The sequence below is a fragment of the Triturus cristatus genome, chromosome 6, assembly GCF_964204655.1.
Source record: "Triturus cristatus chromosome 6, aTriCri1.1, whole genome shotgun sequence".
NCBI classification, from domain to species: Eukaryota; Metazoa; Chordata; class Amphibia; order Caudata; family Salamandridae; genus Triturus; species Triturus cristatus.
In genome coordinates this window covers 412,147,561-412,166,265 of record NC_140589.1, presented here as the reverse complement: position 1 = coordinate 412,166,265, position 18,705 = coordinate 412,147,561, and the positions used below count along the sequence as shown (strand labels likewise).

The 18,705-nt window shown below is 42.2% G+C and overlaps 1 protein-coding gene across 1 annotated transcript in view; it reads left to right on the top strand.

Annotated features, from left to right (window-relative positions):
- Window positions 1-18,705, top strand: part of CSMD1 (CUB and Sushi multiple domains 1) — a 2,626,220-nt gene that overhangs the window by 365,172 nt on the left and 2,242,343 nt on the right. Inside the window, exon 4 of the mRNA XM_085610820.1 lies at window positions 7,319-7,440. Within this exon, the coding sequence (XP_085466946.1) occupies window positions 7,319-7,440 (122 nt within the window). The remainder of the gene's footprint in view (window positions 1-7,318; window positions 7,441-18,705) is intronic.

Sequence of the window (18,705 nt, the reverse complement as noted above, 5' to 3'; positions counted from 1 at the left end):
GTGCTGTATGATAATATTGGTCGAAATGGTTGTGGTGCATCAGTTTTAGCATACCATGCAGATGAGGATACTACCATAACTCAAGCAGAATCATTCGGGGCAAAGCACATTAATAACTGCCAGTATTAATCTTATTACTGACAGATATTAAATATGCTTTGTTCTGTTAGACAGTCATATCAGATAGAGCATACATGCCAAATTAGATGAATTCCCAAAACTAGACTCTCACTATTTTGCAGGGTGAGGAGGGAGGAAGTTTTGCTATGTAAATTAGATGGGTGAAAGGAAAAGACAGTCCCTGATTGACATCCACAGAACTGAACAGAACACTATAAAATGTAGTCAGAAGCACATGGCATTTCGCACTGAATGCTGGTAGATAAGCAAAATATACCTAATCATACAGTGGGGTACTTGCAACACAACTGCACTCCAGAAGCCAGTACCATTCACTTCACGGATCATGGGTCCATACTCAGGATTGAAGAAAGTAATGCTTGATCCTTTCAGTCTTTGTGAGTTGACCTTACAGTCTCTACATAAGTCTCTCGTGTGATGAATTCTGGTCATTTCCATTTCCCATCCTCTACGTGAAGATCAAATATAGACTTTTGAAACAGTGAATGATATTACTAGCCATCTCTGCCGGGTGGGTGAGAATCCATCCCACACTGAAACATTGTGTTGTGAAGTCAGTTTGACATATCGGTTGAGAATTAAATTCTACGTCTGAGACAGGTCAGTCAATATATCAGACCAGTTACTGGTACCCATTAGGAAATAAAAACAATATGTACATGAGATCACAGTTGGGTTGGCAACACCTCTGACAGCTGTGTGTAAGCCGACTGTACAGAGACTGTAAGGGGTCCAATGGCAGCTAGAGGAGATTCTGAAATATGTCATTCGTATATCGGCCAACCTAATGCCCTTGTCATTGGTTTGAAGCTATGAGTTCCATGCCAGCTGGGATTGCCACAACCCTCTAGTGGGATAGCCAGTTTGATTAGACCAGGATTCTAATACTAGAATACCATACAGACCTGATATGGCACCTATAGATTCACCACCTCCAGATGACTCTGTCAGAGCGTAAGGAGCTGCTCGTATTCTGCCTCTCACTGAGTGTACCAGCTAAGTATACATATGTGAGGAGCATGCTGAAGTCAGAACTCAAGCTGTAACTCTGGGAAAGTTTTTATCTTTACATTTCCAGCCATATCTTCCATTATCAGTATACCCGTTTCTTGACCATGCTATTCAACTGAATCATTTTCCTTCAATCAGGAAGCCTGCATTGTATATGCGCAGTGCAGAAGCATGAACAAACCTTAGTTCAGACACCCAGATTCCTATGGACGTGGGCCTCATTCTGAGCATTTTTTGGGGGTCTAAAATCTATTAACGTGTTTTATGTAATTAAATGCATGCCAACCCTTGTAAAAATCTGGGTTGCTAGTTGCAAGCGTGCAAGTCTGTCCAGCAGCACAGAAGCCCTTCTTCCTGGCAGTCTCTTCCACAGGTCTAGAAGTGCACAGAAAAGTTAGTTTCTAATTTTACCTGGTGCACGCTTTGAAGTATGAGAAACTTTTAGAGGTTTCCACCCTGCTCCCCCGAGGTGCTTGGAACTTCCTGCCTCCCTTCATTTGGCCCAGATTGTCAGTGGTCACAATAGACTAGTGTCAAACCCCTTTGTGAGAGTTCTCAAGCAGGGCCTTTGTGATGTGGAGGTGTGGTAGGTGACAGCTCCCCCCCCTCATTAACTCTTAAAATAGACTGGTTCATCCTGCCAGCACCAAGCTTCCCCTTACTGTCTTGGACCAATACTCAAAGATCAACTGCCATCTACACCTAGACATGTGACACAGGATCAGGCTGTAGGTAATGAAAGGTTACAACAAGAAAATGCCAACTTTCTAACGGAATGCTAAACATTGCAAACATACACCCTCAGTCACAAAGATCTTGGTTTAATCCATCGTTCTTTTTCTCACCACGCCACCCCAGTTTGGAACCAGCCATATGCAAATCAGTCTTGACCCTGTTCCTCATGGGGACCATCCAGCCAATCCAGGCCCTCCCTGGACCGAAAAAGAGCATCCTGAGACCGGTTTCGGGAATCACCCCTTATCAACCAGTCTTGCTTGAAACTAGTGGTGGAGTGAGCAAAGGACCCACGCCTGGGCATACCCTTCCCACTTACAGTGACAAAAGCAAAAGGAACAATTGATGGACGGAATGCTGAACAGTGCAAACATTCACCCGCAGTCACAAAGATCTGGGTTTAATCCATTATTCATTTGCTCACCACGCCACCCCATATGCAAATCAGTCTTGACCCTGTTCCTTATGAAAACAGTCTAACACGAACTGGGTTTAAACTGGGGTGGGGTGGTGAGCAAAAGAACGATGGATTAAACCCAGATCTTTGTAACTGGGGCTAAATGTTTGCATTGTTCAATATTCCATCCATCAATTGCTCTTTTTTGCGTTTGTCACCCTAAGTGGGAAGGGTATGCTCATATGTGGGTCCCCTGCCCACTGCGCCACTGGATTCAAGGTAGCCTGGCTTTTTTGCATTGTTCAGCATTCTGTCTATTACTTGATCTTTTAACTTTCTAAAAGTGGCATTTTCAGAACTGTGATTAAAAATCAGACTTTACCAGTAAAGAGGTCTTTTAATTAGAATTCTATAGACCCCAAACTCGGCCTGTCTACCTGCTCCCAATTAGAAGTTACAGCCTATTAAATGTAATAAGGTAACTCCCAAGTTATCTTGTGGGAGAGGTAGAACTTGCAGTAGCGAAAGATGAATTTAAGAGTTTTTTTATGACCAGGACATGTAAAACTTAAAAGTGCACGCCTACCTTTTTCAAATTTATGGCACCTTGCACTGTGGGCTGTTCAGGACATACCCTAGTGTTTACTTATTTCTATCAAAATGGAAGACTTGAGCCTGGCAAAAGATTTATTTTGCCAGGTCAAAAGGGCAGTTTAAACTACACACACAGGCTGCAATGGCAGGTCTGAGACATGTTTGTATGGCTAATTAAGTGGGTGGCACGATACGTGCTGCAGGCACACTAGTAGCATTTAATTTACAGGCCCTGGGTACATGTAGTACCACTTTATTAGCAACTCACAAGTAAATTAAATGATCCTTTTGGGTATAGGCTAACTCTACCATGTTTAAAGGAGAAAGCACAAGCACTCTAGTACTGGGTTAGTGCTAAAGTGCATAGAGTCTTAAGCAATTGTTATCCTCAGCATCATACAATTAGAAAGGAGTTTGGAAATTTCACTTGGGGAGAAAACTATCCTGAGATGACATGGTAGGGGGTCTGCTAACAACTGCATATGCTGTAATTTATCACATTTTATTTTCTGAACCCTCCTCCAATTTGATGTTACACCTATACTTGTGCCCTGAGTTGGGGTCCTTTTAGGTAAATTTTTCTATGCACTGTTCCTGGCCATCAACTCACTTTTCAGTCATACCTGAGTGCTGTTAGAAAGCTGCAATGTCAGAGTGTGTGAGCCTGGTATCTTTGAAGACTGAGCAGAATTTTCTTTCATTGCACTCAATGGTATTGTGATCATGGTTACTTTGTGTTTGCAGCTAGTGGGCACTGGCAGTGATTTCAGAGACATGCTCTAATTTTTCATTATCTGAGTTTGGTCCACAGCAAGAGAGGGAAAAGTGGAATAAAAGATTAGTAAAATGTGATAAATGGTGAAAGGATGAAAAAGAACTTCCAAGACTGTACTAAAGATATACAAAATGTAGGGTAGCAGAAGAAATACATTAATTGGAATTAAGACGAGGTAGCATTGATATTAGGCAACTCTGACATTCAGCAGCACCAGGTGCAGACTCCTAAGAAAAACTTTGAGCTACTCCACTTATTTTTTGTTGCAAAGTAAAAAAGGGTGAAAGATGTCCTGCATAGCTTATTGCGACTAAGAATGATCTCAATCCTTCTGCTATTCATACAGTTTTACTACTTAAGTAACTTCCAATCAATCTCATTCTCAACATTTTGTTAAAACAAGTCCCTTCCCTATATCTTTTCTTTTTCCATAGAAAAATATTATGTGTATGTGTTTGTGAAAATAATATCCCTAAACAAATAGCAGCTGCCACTGAAACTACCTGAACCGAAATCATTCTTTCAAAATTGAATATCGTAAGATGAAATTTTGTGCTGTTAATGACAGTGGCGGCTCCTCCGCTAAGGCAGAGGAGCATTGCCCCACTGCTTATAGCAGTGCAAAGAAGGAGAAATTAAAAACAACACACAGTTATCATTTTAGTTTTTCACGCTGAAGCAGGTTTTGGGGCGGAGTGGAGCTTGGCTGTCATCGCAGCCAGCAGGGGGAGGAGGAAATACGTGTACTGAATTACGCATGACGCCCGTCAATCAAAATTAGCATGTTCCCACCAGGTTGTGATGCACAGCCTGGTGGAGAACATGCACAGGCTCCCTCTGCCTCTCTGAGCGCTGAACCACAGCGCTCAGACCAATCACGACGCTGCATTGCAGCATTGTGATTGGCTAGGGTAGACTGTTTGTGCTTCCTGTTCCGGCTGGATCAAGCAGACAAGAGACGGCGATGGAGGAGAGTCTGCGGCCTTTAAAGGTAAGTGAGCTTTATTTTTAACCATCCACCACCCTGTTTCAGTACCAGCTGTGACTGGTAATGATGGCATCTTTTGTTGGAACAAACTCCACTTCTTGGCCGGGTAACTCACCCCGCTATATTTGGAGCTTTTTATTTTTAGCTAGCTACTTTGAGCATTTATGCACGTACTGTGTTTTACCAGAACACAAACATTTGTTTATTTGCAAGATTAAGTGACTTTAGATGCTTAACCCCTGTATAAATTCTGCTATCTCCGTTCACTAACTTCCCATGTTTGTAAAACTCAATCAAAGTCATATAGTTAAAATCTTATAATAATTATAAATTGTATTTCATTCTGGGTATTGTATTTAAGCTTCGAATCTGTAGAATTAGGACACACATGTAGTCTGACAGCAACCAACTGCTCCTTTGTATACTTCAAGTTTTGAACAAAGATCACCGGACACTGTTTCTTTGTTTCTAAAATTTATGAATTCATTTACTTCCAGATTGCAGCTTTAACTTGGCCCACACCCGCACCATTAGCCAGTATTTGAAGTATAGTTGCAATGAGTCAGAAAATAGAAAATGTGTTGACTTGACTGCAGAACGTTTCTGGTAACTCCAACCGTTGATCATGACACTTTCATTCTTCTCATACAACTAGAGGACAATTCAGATAGCAAATACTGCCTTCAGTATAGCCATCTCTGATACTAGTTACCTCAGATCTTTTGTAAAATTATGGTGCTGTTCTGCTGAGAGAAATAGTAGAAAATGTAGCAAAGTCGGTCTTTGTTCACCCAAATATGCTTTAGACATTCAGGGGCATATAATCAAGAGATATATCGCCGCGTTTTCGGCACATAGCGCCGAAAAAGCGGCGATTTTATCATCTCAATATTATCAAGGCGTCGCTAACATGCACTAGCACATGTTAACGGCCGAATCTACAACGCATCTCATGACAGCGATAGAAATCGCTAATGAGATGCAAAGTAGGCGTTCCCTCCTAGGACAACATGTGAAATGATCGCAAAACCAACATTGCGGTATTAACAACGCTGCCCCTGAACAGCGAAGCGATGACAAAAGGCGCACTAAGCCCCCATTATCGCATGATTCTAACGCCTGAATAAAACCTGACTTAGCATTATTGCCTATGGGAGGTGGATTGTATGGTTAAGTACACACTCCCCGATTACCAAGCTTTTCATTAGCGCTGTGAAATCATCACTGGATTTCACACGCTAATGATCATTATCGCAGTATATCGCTGGATTGTACTTCGCCTGTTAGCAAAGCGTTGCTAATACGCCACTAACACGGCGATGTAATTCAGCGATAAAGGGCGATAATGAAAAACGCGCTAAGCGCGATTTGCGATATTTATCGTATGTCCTTGATAATATGGCCCTCAGTGTTTTCATGCTTTACTTGTTGTGAAAATCAAAAGGTTCACAAAGACATCTTTAATCATTATTGCACTTACATGCAAGGCCTTAATATGAACACTGGCAAACTTACTTTCTCGTCCATTTCTTGTTGATTAGAAATATCATGGTAATATCAAACGTGCAGTAACAGTACAAAGTATAAATGTACAACGTAATATCAGAGACATTACCTATTGCTCTATGATATCCTGAGAGCGTGGGGTGTAACTCATTTTTTTAAAGGCAATTTACCTGTCATACTGCATTTTATGTAAGTGGATTTGCATAATGCTTATCAGGCAGTTCCCAAATATGCAAAAATGTACTCATTGATGTTCCTGATAATGTAACCTAATACGTTTGCGCAAATTAGCAGATTAATTACACTGAATGCACTAAAATGCAGATTTTAATTTGAAATACATTTGCAGATATGTTGCACATATAATTTGCTGAGTTTTCATTTACACAGATAGACACTGTGCTTAATTTGAAAAAAAAAAATCAGGAGCCTTAACCTGTCTCATGAGCCAGCTACTGGTTTTGCCAAATATCAAGGTTGCTGAATGCCAGGGATGCCTCACCATGATTCCACCTCATGCCTCTGTCTTCCACCACTCTGCGCGTTATGTCTCTTTATCTCACTCTAAGACATTCTTTTTTTTTAATCCCTGCTTTTCCCTTCCTTTTGGTTTCTTACTGTTTCCCTATCTTCCTCTTCCTCCCACGGTCTCCCTTGTCTGCCTTTGTCCCCCTTTTGGATCAAAGTATAAATTATACCTTTTAAAAGAAGCTAAAAACTTGGGGCCATATTATCAAGGAATGGCGATAACATTATCGCTGCTTTAGCGGCAGGAAACTGCCGCTAAAACGGCGATAATGGGCTTGATAATATGCCGCAGAGAATTCCCATAGAAGCCCAAGGGCATATTATCAATCCCATTATCGCCGCTTTAGCGGCTGTTTCCTGCTGCTAAAGCGGCGATAATGTTTTTGCCGTTCCTTGATAATATGGCCCTTGGTTGTTTAGAATGTCTTAGCCTACCTGATCAATACAACGCCGAGATACTCCTTCGGGAGTGAGTTGTGCGCTACATGAAGAGACAGAAATAAATAGAATAAAGTGTGACGAAAAATAAGTCAAAATATGCATAGCAGTGCCCACCAGCTGCAAAACTACAGACGCTGGTGTAGAATTTATTCACCAAAATGGAAATAAACTAATGAACCTTTTTTTTTTAATTCTGTTCCAGCTAGGACATGTGGTTCAAACTTACGTGGACCAAGCGGCACTATTACATCACCAAATTACCCTGTTCAGTATGAAGACAATGCACATTGTGTGTGGGTGATCACAACAACAGACCCAGAAAAGGTATGACATTTCAAAGCCTTTAATTATATCCTGAGTTGTAACTGATCCCCATGATACTGCAGACTGACCTCCTAAATGCTGAAGTTTTAATCATTCAAATGTCGTTTACTGATTGCTTATACTTGTCTCAACCAGTCTCAAACTGCATTACCTAAGTGATTGCCATTTTATTGTGGAGCTGAAATGCACATCAACACAACGGGTTTAGAAGTCTCAGAGTGTTTTTTTTTGTAGCACAAACTTGGCTCAAGGGCAGTAGAAAACTTTACAATATAACCAAACTATGTTACTCATTTACTAAGTTAGGCACGTGGAGTTTCGGTGATTAACCCAGAATACCATAATATTGAACTGAGACACCCATGGGGGTGCGACCAAGTAAGTCCCTCAGCTCTGCATTCTGGCTGTTTCTTACCACGCAAGCATCCTGATTCCCCCCGACCGCACTCTCTGCCACCTGAACTGAAAGCTGGAGCACTCAGAACTGACGACCGATGCTGGCTGCTATGTGGGAGGCCAGGTGGCAATATGCTGCAGCTAGGATACCTAGGATACTGGGCGGGCCACAGCAGGTCCCAATGGAAGAGACTGGAGTGACACACCATGGACGGAGCCCTGTTCCTTGTTGTCTGGCCAGTCTGTAGTTTTCTGTCCCCCCACTTAAATACCTCGGGCTGAGAGGATGATCTAGTGCTGCCGAGAATTGTCCCTGGGCAAGCGGCGGGGAGCTGCTGTGTCAGGCACAGCCTAGTTCTACGTATGCCATAGATGATGTTGGTGCTGGGCCCCGCTGGCACATGGGCCCAGCACAACAGTGATCATCGGGGGACAATAAGCTGGGGGTATATCAATAATTTCCCCAACACGTACATATGGCGTCTCCCCCCTTTGAGACATCGACAGAGAGCCAAAGAGAACACTTTAGAGAGTGGGGCTCCACTCTGGGGCTCCCATCCGATATACCTTGAACTGTGACAGTGGACAACCTCCCACCCTGGTGAGTGGCAAAGGCCAGCATCCAATGGTTTGGTGTCGTCCTCCTGCATGCATGCCCATCTAAAAGGCCTGGGGGAGAGCCAGCATGACCGGGCAGGGCCTGGTGTACAAATGTGATGGAACAGGGATGCGGTGTTGACTGTCAAGGCCCCCCCAGCACATTGTTAGGCTATATGAGAGCGTTCCAAAATCACAGACACTGCTAGGCTTGCAACACTGAGCTGTTCGGGGGCTGCAGTGGGTGCTGTCCCACCTTGGCACCATGGTGAAAATTTAAGGGCATGAAAAATGAGTGCCACAGTGTTCTCCTGATGGTGCAACAGCGATTCAGGATCCCACAATGGTGGTACATGGCACCCCCGAACCTGTGGTGCAATAGCATGCCACCCACCTGGAGGACATACTAAAGTCTATCCAAGATGTGAAATCTACCCTGGAGCCCAAATTGGATGCAGTGGTGGTTAAAGTAGGACTGCTGTGGGTAGATAATATAAAGCTAGGGCACCAGGTGAAGACTAACGAATCGACATTGGCAACATTGCTTCCATCAGTGGAAGACAAATAATCACACATTAAAGCCCTCAAGTCGTAAATACAATTCCTGAAACTGAAATCTGAGGATACCGAAGGGCAATCCCGCATGAATGATGTGCAGTTAGTAGGTCTAGGTCTTCTAGAATGGCCCAAGGTTCCCAGCAAGGAACTGGATCTTAAAAAGTGGTTTGTGGACACGGTACTGGTTAGCAAGCAGGTAATAATCCATAGAATATTATACTTGTTTGCAGCTTTACCACTCATACAGAAGTGGCCCTTTTTTAATGAGTTACATTCCTTACTGACAAATGTAATATGGGCTATATGGAGACATAGTGTTTGGTTGGCTGACCTCTATCTCACACAAGACTAAGGAGGCCTAGCTGTACCTGGCTATGAATTATACTACACAGCAGCCAAATTGCAGTGGCTGATGCGATAACTAGCGAGGGCTGCTGACCCAGAGACTAAAATAATATGGCACCACCTAGATGGCTTACTGCTAGCTGCTGGGATTATGGGGAGAGGATGAAAAGCAATCACCCGCCAACTTGCTGTTCAGGGCAGATCGCTGGTGCTCAAAAAGTAGATGCAGGGTGCTGTCAGTAAGTAAATCTTTATTGCTTGATTAATAAAAATCTTAGCAAACAGCTACATAATAAAACACTTATATAAAGTAAAACAATACTTATTTTTACCATAAAAGTTGCAGTGATTTCTTAAAAAACTGAAATATAAAACTTACATATAGTACAAGAGATAACATTATTATTATGTGTATTATGATAAGCGCACAATGTCAGCTGGGAGACCATCCTCCTGGGAATTCGCCTCAGTTTAGATGTCTATGAAATTAGGTATGAAATACTTACCAGGTTAGTAATGAGTCTAAAATTGATCATTCCCAGTGAATAAGAACCAGTAAATAACCAGCAGCCTGGATTGCTAGCCAGTTTAGTGAGAGGCTGCCAAGATTAATCTTGTTTTTACTAAGTTCATGAAGCGAACAAAGCTGCAAGCTAGCCGACATCATCCCCGCCCCCGAAACAAGCCTTCACCTCCTGTCTGCATGTTCGTATCTGATTTTCATTCAGGCGCGGCTTTAGGGGCTGTCTTAGTTCTAGATCTAAACTCTTACAAATGCACAGTAGGTGTAAAACACCCGCTTTGGGGTTGACACATAATCTGCAGTGGCTAGTTGGATGTGTGCGTTTCCACGGCGGTAAGTGCGGCTTTACCTGTAAAATTCCCAGCCTCATCGCCAAAAGGCTTTCCTTCATACTTCTCGAAAAGCTTGTACCTAGATATGGCTGTGGTGTACATCTCGAATAGCTCTGGTTCACAAACTAGCTGTGAGCCCTCTTGTTTTGGTCTGTTTTATCTTCTTCGGGGGAAACAATCTTTACCGATTTGTTTACCAAGGCCTTAAAGCTGTTATAAGGAAGACCGGATTTCCACAAATCCTGTAAAGCGAGCAACCTTATTCCTGACTGAAGGTAAACCATAGCAGGACAGTCATTTTTGCTTGTCATCTCCTTCCACAAGTATGAGTTTAATGAACCAGACTTAGCACTCTTTATTTTATACCAGCATTTGATATAGACGCTCTTCTGTGTTATTTGCTGCTTTTGTAGGCCGAGCTCCAGCCTTATTTGTCCTGGAGAAGTGTATTGTGGGAGATTGAATATTATTCTAGCGGCTTTGGAAACCACCTTATCCAAAATTATTTCCTCTTTCCCTCTCATGGATTTACTATCACACGTAATTGTTGGTAGAAGCTTTTCTAAAAGTACTTCCAATAGAGGGATAAGATTAGGGCCAGTTATTTTGTGCTTGATGTTTTTTAGCGTAACACACAATAGGGTCCCTCTACCTTGGATGGCCACTTTTTGTTTGTGGTACGTACCCATACTGTCAAAAAGTATTCCCAAATGTTTGTACTTTTTAAACGTTTCCAGCTGTCTACCCCCAAACAGCCATCTGAATTGGTTCTTGGTGCTCCGCTGATTGAATACCATAATTTTGGACTTCTCAAGGTTTATACTTAATCCATTCTTTTTGGCAAAATTGCTCGTGACATTTATCAGATGCTGCAGGCCAACTGGGGTTCGGTTGATCAGTATCAGGTCGTCGGCGTATAATAAGTTTGAAAGTGTCAGACCACCGAAATACGAGACGTGGTGATGGCAATTATCCAACTCAGTTGAAAGGTCTGACACAAAAAGGTTAAACAAGGTTGGAGCAAGAACACAGCCCTGTTTTAACCCTTTAGTGGTTGGGTTCCTCCTTGACAGACTGTCGCTGGTCCCCAACTTAATTTGGACCCAGGTCTTAGAGTGGAGTAAGATTAGCTGGTTCAAAAGGGTTGGGGCTATTTTCCACCCAGCTAACTTAGCCCACAATTTCCCTCTGTTAACGCTATCAAAAGCAGCTTTGTAATCGATAAAAAAGAAAAATAGTGGTTTATTGATTGCTTTTGTAGCGTCAATTAAAAGCGAAAGAGCAAGAATATTTGTAGTTGTCCCCAGGTTTTTTTGAAAACCTGTTCGGTTGATTGGGATTAGAGCTTTTTCCCCTGCCCACTCGGTAAGTTCAGCCAATAATAGGCCAGCATAATATTTGGACTCAATGTCAATGAGTGCTATGAGCCTATAGTTCTTCGGTTCGTTCATGCTACCTTTCTTATAGGTAGGTGAAATGATTGATCCCTTCCTAGAATCTGAGAGTCTTCCGGTTTCCAGAATATTGGTAATAATGCTCTAGCCCAGTAGATTGTGTCTTACTTATAATTGGTGGAAGGCCATTAGGCCCAAGCGCTCCTTCGTTTCGGCTTTTTGAAATTCTATTCGCAATCGTTTTAATTGGAAAGAGGGATGCAGGCTCTGGACCTTGATGTTTTAGGGACTGCCACTCACTCTGGCATACCGCTACGTCTTGTGTGTTTTCATCAGCTTCTGGGTTGAAATGACTCTGTAAGTATTTTACCCAGGCATCCTCCGTTATATATGAGTTGATTCCTGGTGCCGTTGTGTTCTCTATACTCTTGACTGTGTCCCAAAACCTGGTGCTGTTGTTTGATTTTGCATCATATGACAGTCTTGCCCATGTTATTTCGGCTTTTTCCTTTTTCGCTAGCCAGATGATTTTATTTTTACTGGCCCTGAACTTCCTTAGTTCTAGCTGTGTGTTGTCGGTGGGGCGATTTTGAAAGAGGCTGCGCATTGCTCTGTTTACTTCGCCCCATATTTGTCTTAATTGGCGTGATGGGTTGCCGATAGATGAATTCTTTGATTGCTTGCTGGCCTGCTAAGTGGTTCCTGTTGGAATTTTTGCTCGGCTTTCGTTAAGTTCGTTTAGGGCTAGATGGACCAAAGATTTGAGTAAAGCTTTCCCAAGCTGTTAAGATGTTACCATGCAGTAGTTTGTTTTCCTCCCACCGTTTTTTTTATAATGCCAAGAGTTTTCCTGGGTCACGTGTGTTACATTTTATTCTCCTGTGATTAAATATGACCTTTGTGATTGAGTTGACATTTGAGTAAGTGAATGCTGTTCCTTGCATGGCAAGCATGAATTCTTGTGGTTAATGATCACTATAAACTAGCATGCCGATCCTGAAATATTTTATTAAATAGCAAAGTGGTAAGGATAAAAAAGTATAGTCTATTGCGGTGTCGGCAAACGCATTATGGAAAGTTGCAGCTTGGGGATGATCCCCCATCAATCGGCCATTTAGTGCTACCAAGGACAAGCTTTTTAGATCGTTTTTTTGAAATTTTAGTTAGCTTGCCCACTAACACTTGTCCTGAAGTGGGATCCCGCAAGCTGATTGTTGGTCTTTCGCAGGTCTGTCGGAGTCAGCACTCACTGTAGGGAACATATTAAAGTCGCCTGAGATGATATAGTTTGAGGTTGCCTCCTCTTTAATTAGTTTAGTTAGTTCTGTTTTCAGTTGTTTTACGCCATTTCTTTAGTTCCGGGGGTGTAAATAAGTGTTAACAAGTATCAACTGCTGTTTGTCTTTAGGACCAGCTATTTCCAGCTGAATTGTTTTTATCTCATTTGTTGGAGTACTTTTACTTGATAGTTCCTTAACAGTCGTTATCGTTTTAATCGAGGCATAAGCCATGAGGCCTCCTTTAAAATGGCCGAAATTTGAATTTCTAGTTGCTGGGAGGTGATATGATGTAAAACCTAGTAGGTGGAGTGGATCTTCCAACCACGTTTCTTGAAGCAGATTTAGGTTGAATTGTTGAAAATACATCAGTAAAGCACTGTCCATGGTTTTAGTTCCAAGGCCGTTTATATTCCAAGAGCAGAATTTTAAGTTTGAAGTATTTGCTTCCTGTTCTGATCTCTGTCAAAGGGTCTCCGGTTTTGTGTTTATGGTTTTTGCTATCCAGGACCAGACGTTTAATGTGTCGAATCCTCCTTGACCCCGGATGTCCCGGTTGATGGAACTATTTCTCTCCGAGGTCTCTGCAAAAGTACTATGTGCCCCCTTGAGCACGGTGCTCTCAGAAAACCGGTGTATGTGCCTGAGCTGCGCCTTTGGTCCATACGAGAGAGTGTGTCGCTGGTCGCTATACATGATACACACCTCTAGACAGAAGCAGATGTCACGGTATGGGGAGATCGGTTTTGCGACGGAACACAGCAGCCCATTCATGTCCTGCAAAAGGCCACTAATCTGTGACCGGGGGATTTCCTGCTCCATGCAGCGATGAGCGACCTACTTCGTGAGAGATGGGGTAAGAGAAACGCAGAACCGGTAGTCCCAAAACCATCACAAGTCTTAGTCGTGCATGGTCTCTGTAGGCATACCATCAAAGCATTATACTGTACTGCTTAACAGCATTGCTGCTTTACACTGCACAACCACTGAGACATCTTAAGGACTGGTAGGAGCTGGTACTGAGCAGGGATTTAACGCATTATCGGATCAACAATGGGAGAGATTTTGAGCGATGGTCAAAGGAGTCTCCAGGAATGCCAGAATGAGACATGTTCAGATTAATTACCTTCACCATGCATATATAACCCCCATAGATCGCATGTTCCTGGGAGCTGACATGTGCCCCAGATGTGGTGAGTAGGACATCGACTTCCTGCATCTGGTATGGCACTGTACAGTTAAACTGGGATTTTTGAATGCAGTATTGAAATGCATAACTGATCTCAGGACTAGAGATGTCTACCCTCACGAGAAAAACATAAACATGCGCCATAGTTTACTGACCTGGCATTGATGCATGCTAAGTGATGCATTACAATGTCATAGAAGGCCCCAAGATAACCAACACTAGGAGACTGGGCGACAGATTTACGTAAATGGGCCCAAGCCTAGGTTGATGTGCTGTCTGGTCCCCATGGTCGGATGTTGGGGGAGAGGCATGTAATAATGCAAGAATACAGAATTACTTAAAAAACTGGGACCTAGATCAGACGAGCGCCCTCCTTGAGAAGCAGCCACATTGTAGTTGCGGATTGGGCACAGGAATTGATACAAAAGGAGGGGGAGCTAGGATAGGAGCTGTTGTATGAGGGGGGATGTACCACAAAGCGTGCTGCGGCACAACGCTGGACACCATACTCACACTTAATTGTCACCTACAATAGATCAGCTACTCCTGCAACACACTGCCCTCAAAGGGCTTTTGTTTCTGTTAGACTTAAGGCAGTGCTGTAGTTGGTCCACGGATGCCAATAACGCAAGCACCATTGTTGTTACTTTTATATAAACTGCCATTGTCACCTGGAACCATAAAGGGATGGAATTGCATACAGTTGTTCATTAGTGGTACTGATGCATTGTGTACTGATGTCTTATGAACAGTGATAAAGAACTATGGCAAAAAAAAGAATGTTTAGCTGAGGCCAGGAATCAAACAAGGTTCCCCCATATTCCAAAAAGGCAGAACCCTAGTCACTAGGCCATAACTGCAGGCCGCATCTGCAGGCATGCCTGCCTACCTGCACCTTCACTGAAGTGAACCATCAATAATGGTCAGATATGCAACACTGATACTTTCATATGGCGCGCGAAGCGAGTAGAAGTCCAGTGTTACTCGAATCAAAAAGATGCTATGAATCCTTCTACCAAAGAATGGCCGCATGTTTGGCTGAATAAATAGTTTGAGGACTCAGATAAAGAAACTAACTTCATAGTGAGTATTTCGTAGAGCTTATTACATTAAAGGTGTAATTCTATTCGCTTGAGTTCTCACTGACAGACGGTACTTGAATTCGCTTCTACACCAACAAAATCATTCTTCTGATTTAAGAGGCTCAATCAACGAAGGACCCACTGGCCCTCCTTGTTATACAAGAACAGTATACTCAGAATACTGACTCCTACTACTGCACTATTCTGCCATAGGCATACCAAAGGTATATCCTTACCCAACCAAAACCGGAACGAGCATAACCAAAATTGATGAGGAAATGATAACACCTCTATACGAATGCAATGATTCAAAAGAGTCTTCCTCTGAAATTCCAACTGTCCTGAAGATGGTCTGACGGATTGACGCCTTAACAGACCGAAACGTCGACTACATTATCCATTTCCATATCGCACATGCACAGTTGATTGTTCTCCTAATATGAGATAGATCTCTGTTTAATTTATTGGTTTGGATATATTTTTTGTGTCATGAACTGTGGATAATATTTGGTTGTTTTTCTCCCTTCATGTCGCATTCCACATTTATTTGTTCTTTGTACTCCTTTTTAAGCGATTGTTTCTATATAAAAAGTCAGTGATTTTTTCACTTGAAAAGATACCCCGTGTGTGTTGTATATCTTTGATCAAATACAATTGAATAACGTGTGGCTGAGTATCAGTCTTGAGCTCATCCAAAGACTAATTTGCTTTACACAAAGAAACTCAACTTCTCTAAAATAAAATCCCTTGTTGGCACACTACTACTGCAACTGTAATTCTAAAGCAGCATGAACAACGCCTAGAAGCCATTGGTGAACGAGCGCTTGATAAGTCTCTTATAACATAACATAACATGAATGTTTACGAAGAAATTCCTGTAGGCAGCTATTAGGCCTATTAAAAAACGATTGCTGCCCTGGCCACCTGCTGATTTGTAATGCAGAGATGGCGTAGTTGTGCAATAATATTATTCCTGTGACATTTTTTTCTCCATAAATAACCCTTTGTATGACCGAACTGCAAATAAAAATCAGCTTAGCAAAATTGTTCAATCCAGCCCCACATTTTTTTCCCAAGTCAGCATAGTGTACAAGCTTGTCTTTGGCTTTTTATGTGATGGGGGCTTTCTGGCCCAAAGAAGTAATATTTTGGCAACAGAAACATTTATTTAAACGTAATATTTACGTATTTGAAATGTTTAACATAACAATACAAGGCAAAGGTAATTTGGGCAAAGCACATGCCGAGGTAGAGTGCCACGGACCGCACATGTGCAACTCCTAAATTAGACGACCTTTTTCACAACGAGGCAACACACTATCTTCCACTGTAAAAGCATATGAGGAAAAAAAATACTTGTAGGAGCTCTGCACTAAAGACAGCGACAGGATTGTTTGAAGTTGCTTTGACTTAAGGCATAAGTGCCGGACAAAAGGGAAAGGTGTTACAACTGTTAATGCAGGATAAAAAATGCCTTCATCATGGCACAGAAAGGTTAGAACAAATCGCTTATGCAGGATCAGTAGTGAATCACATTTCTTGGATAAAACTGGTTCTGCACAAAGTCTAGAAGAATATCAATCGAAAAAAATGGATCCACTTAACATCACAGAGGCAAGAGCACTGAAGATTCCAAAAAAGCATCGCTTTCAGGAATATATTGAAGCCCAACAATTCAAACCAAATTACGTAATGATATAGAAGCTAATTCCTTTTACTTCTAAAATACAGGGTCAATAGAAATAAGATGAAGGCAAATTGTACTGACCAATTGTATCAAGAAGGACAAAGGACATATGTGATTAGTAATAAAGAAATATGAAATTTGAAAATGGTCTTGAAAATGTAAGCCATCCTTAGCAAGTGCACCAAAAATAGAAGAGAAACTCAGGAGGCATCGAGGAACAAGTTAATGTCCTGGGCAAAGAAAGACAGTTTAGCCTTTCCTGGATAGAATGTACAAATTTCGAAGCCTGGGACTATTGCTTCAGAGGTGGATGTTGCTTAGTGAAGCAGTTCGATAAGCTAAGGAATAATACTGAATTTACAAATCTACTAAGCTCGCGAAAACTATAATATGTTTCTAAACAGTCTATCCACATGGGTCGTATTAGAAACACCCATATATTCAGGGCCAGAAGGGAGGGGCCCTGCTTTGCATCCCTGTGGGCCGGTTTTGATACAGGTGGCCAGTTTTGCAGCAGTGCTGCAATAATGGCCACCTGTAACAAAAGCAGCAGCGGGAGGGGTGCTTCCTACTCGACCCCCCCACCACTTGGGGGCCTGTCAAGCTGATTTTCTGGGCTGGGTTCAGTTCCCAGTCCGGCCATGCGTATGTCCTTTCTTGCTTACAATTTAACCTTTCTCTTACAACATGCTTGCTTTCTTCAGGTAAATCATGAAGAACTGTTGGGAACGTAAGTTGAACTTGAAAAAAGTTCAAGAATATCTCTAAGGACTGAGTGACATATTCCCATTATATTATTTCTTCTCCCGTGCTTTAGAAAATGTCCAGTCTGTCTTCTTTCCTGCTTTTTGTCTTACTGACTCTAGGCAATGGGACTTCTAGTTTGGAAGTATAAGAACATTAATTATTAATTGGGGTGGATGGTAGTCCACCACAGGAAATAGGGCCACTTTCTTGCTAGGTGTAGTTAAAGGTTTCAGTAATTTAAACCTGATCTCTATGAAGATATGGCACAGAGCAGACAGGCGTGATTCAAGAAAATGTGTAAAGCATTTAGAAGTGCCAAACCAGTTAAAAAGTTGAAGATACAATGCACTAAAAACCCCACTCAAATTAAGAAAAATAGAGAATAAGTTAATGAACAAAATGACCTCAAAGCATAAAAAATCCATGGCAAGAACCAGAAATATGATTTTGAAAACGTTTTAATGAAAAATAGCACCAAATAGTGCAAGGCAGCAATACTGGTGAACTGGTCATGGTAGACTGGAACCTAGATACGACCGTAGGCTGACTGCGATGAAGTGCAGGTGGGATACACCAATCTGGTTTGGCTAGTTAATTGATTTTATCTTTAGACTTAATTGTGTGAGAAATTGGATTGTTGGATGAATGAAGAATGGGCAGTTTTCAAGCAACAGCCTCAATTCCTGTCAGGATGAACCACAATCAATCAATCAATCAATCAATCCATCAATCAATCAATCAGGAGTTTATTAAGCATGTTACTCACCTGTGAGGGATCAATCAGGGGTTTATTAAGCATGTTAGTCACCTGTGAGGTTCTCAAGGCGCTGGGGGTGTGGATGGGGGGGGGTTGCAGCTCCGTTAGCCAAAGAGCCAAGTCTTGAGGGCCTTCCTGAAGGAGTTCAAGGAGGGGGCGAGTCTGATGTCTGCCGGGAGCTCGTTCCAGGTTTTGGCCACGATGTGAGAGAAGGATCTTCCACCTACTCTGACTCTGCGGATGCGTGGTGTTTCAGCCAATGCAAGGGTGGAAGATCGGAGGTTTCTTTTGGGTACCTGGAAGTTGATTCTGTCATTGAGGTATTTGGATCCGGGGACCCAAAGTGACTAAATTAACCTGTACATAACCCTTGTTAGCTTG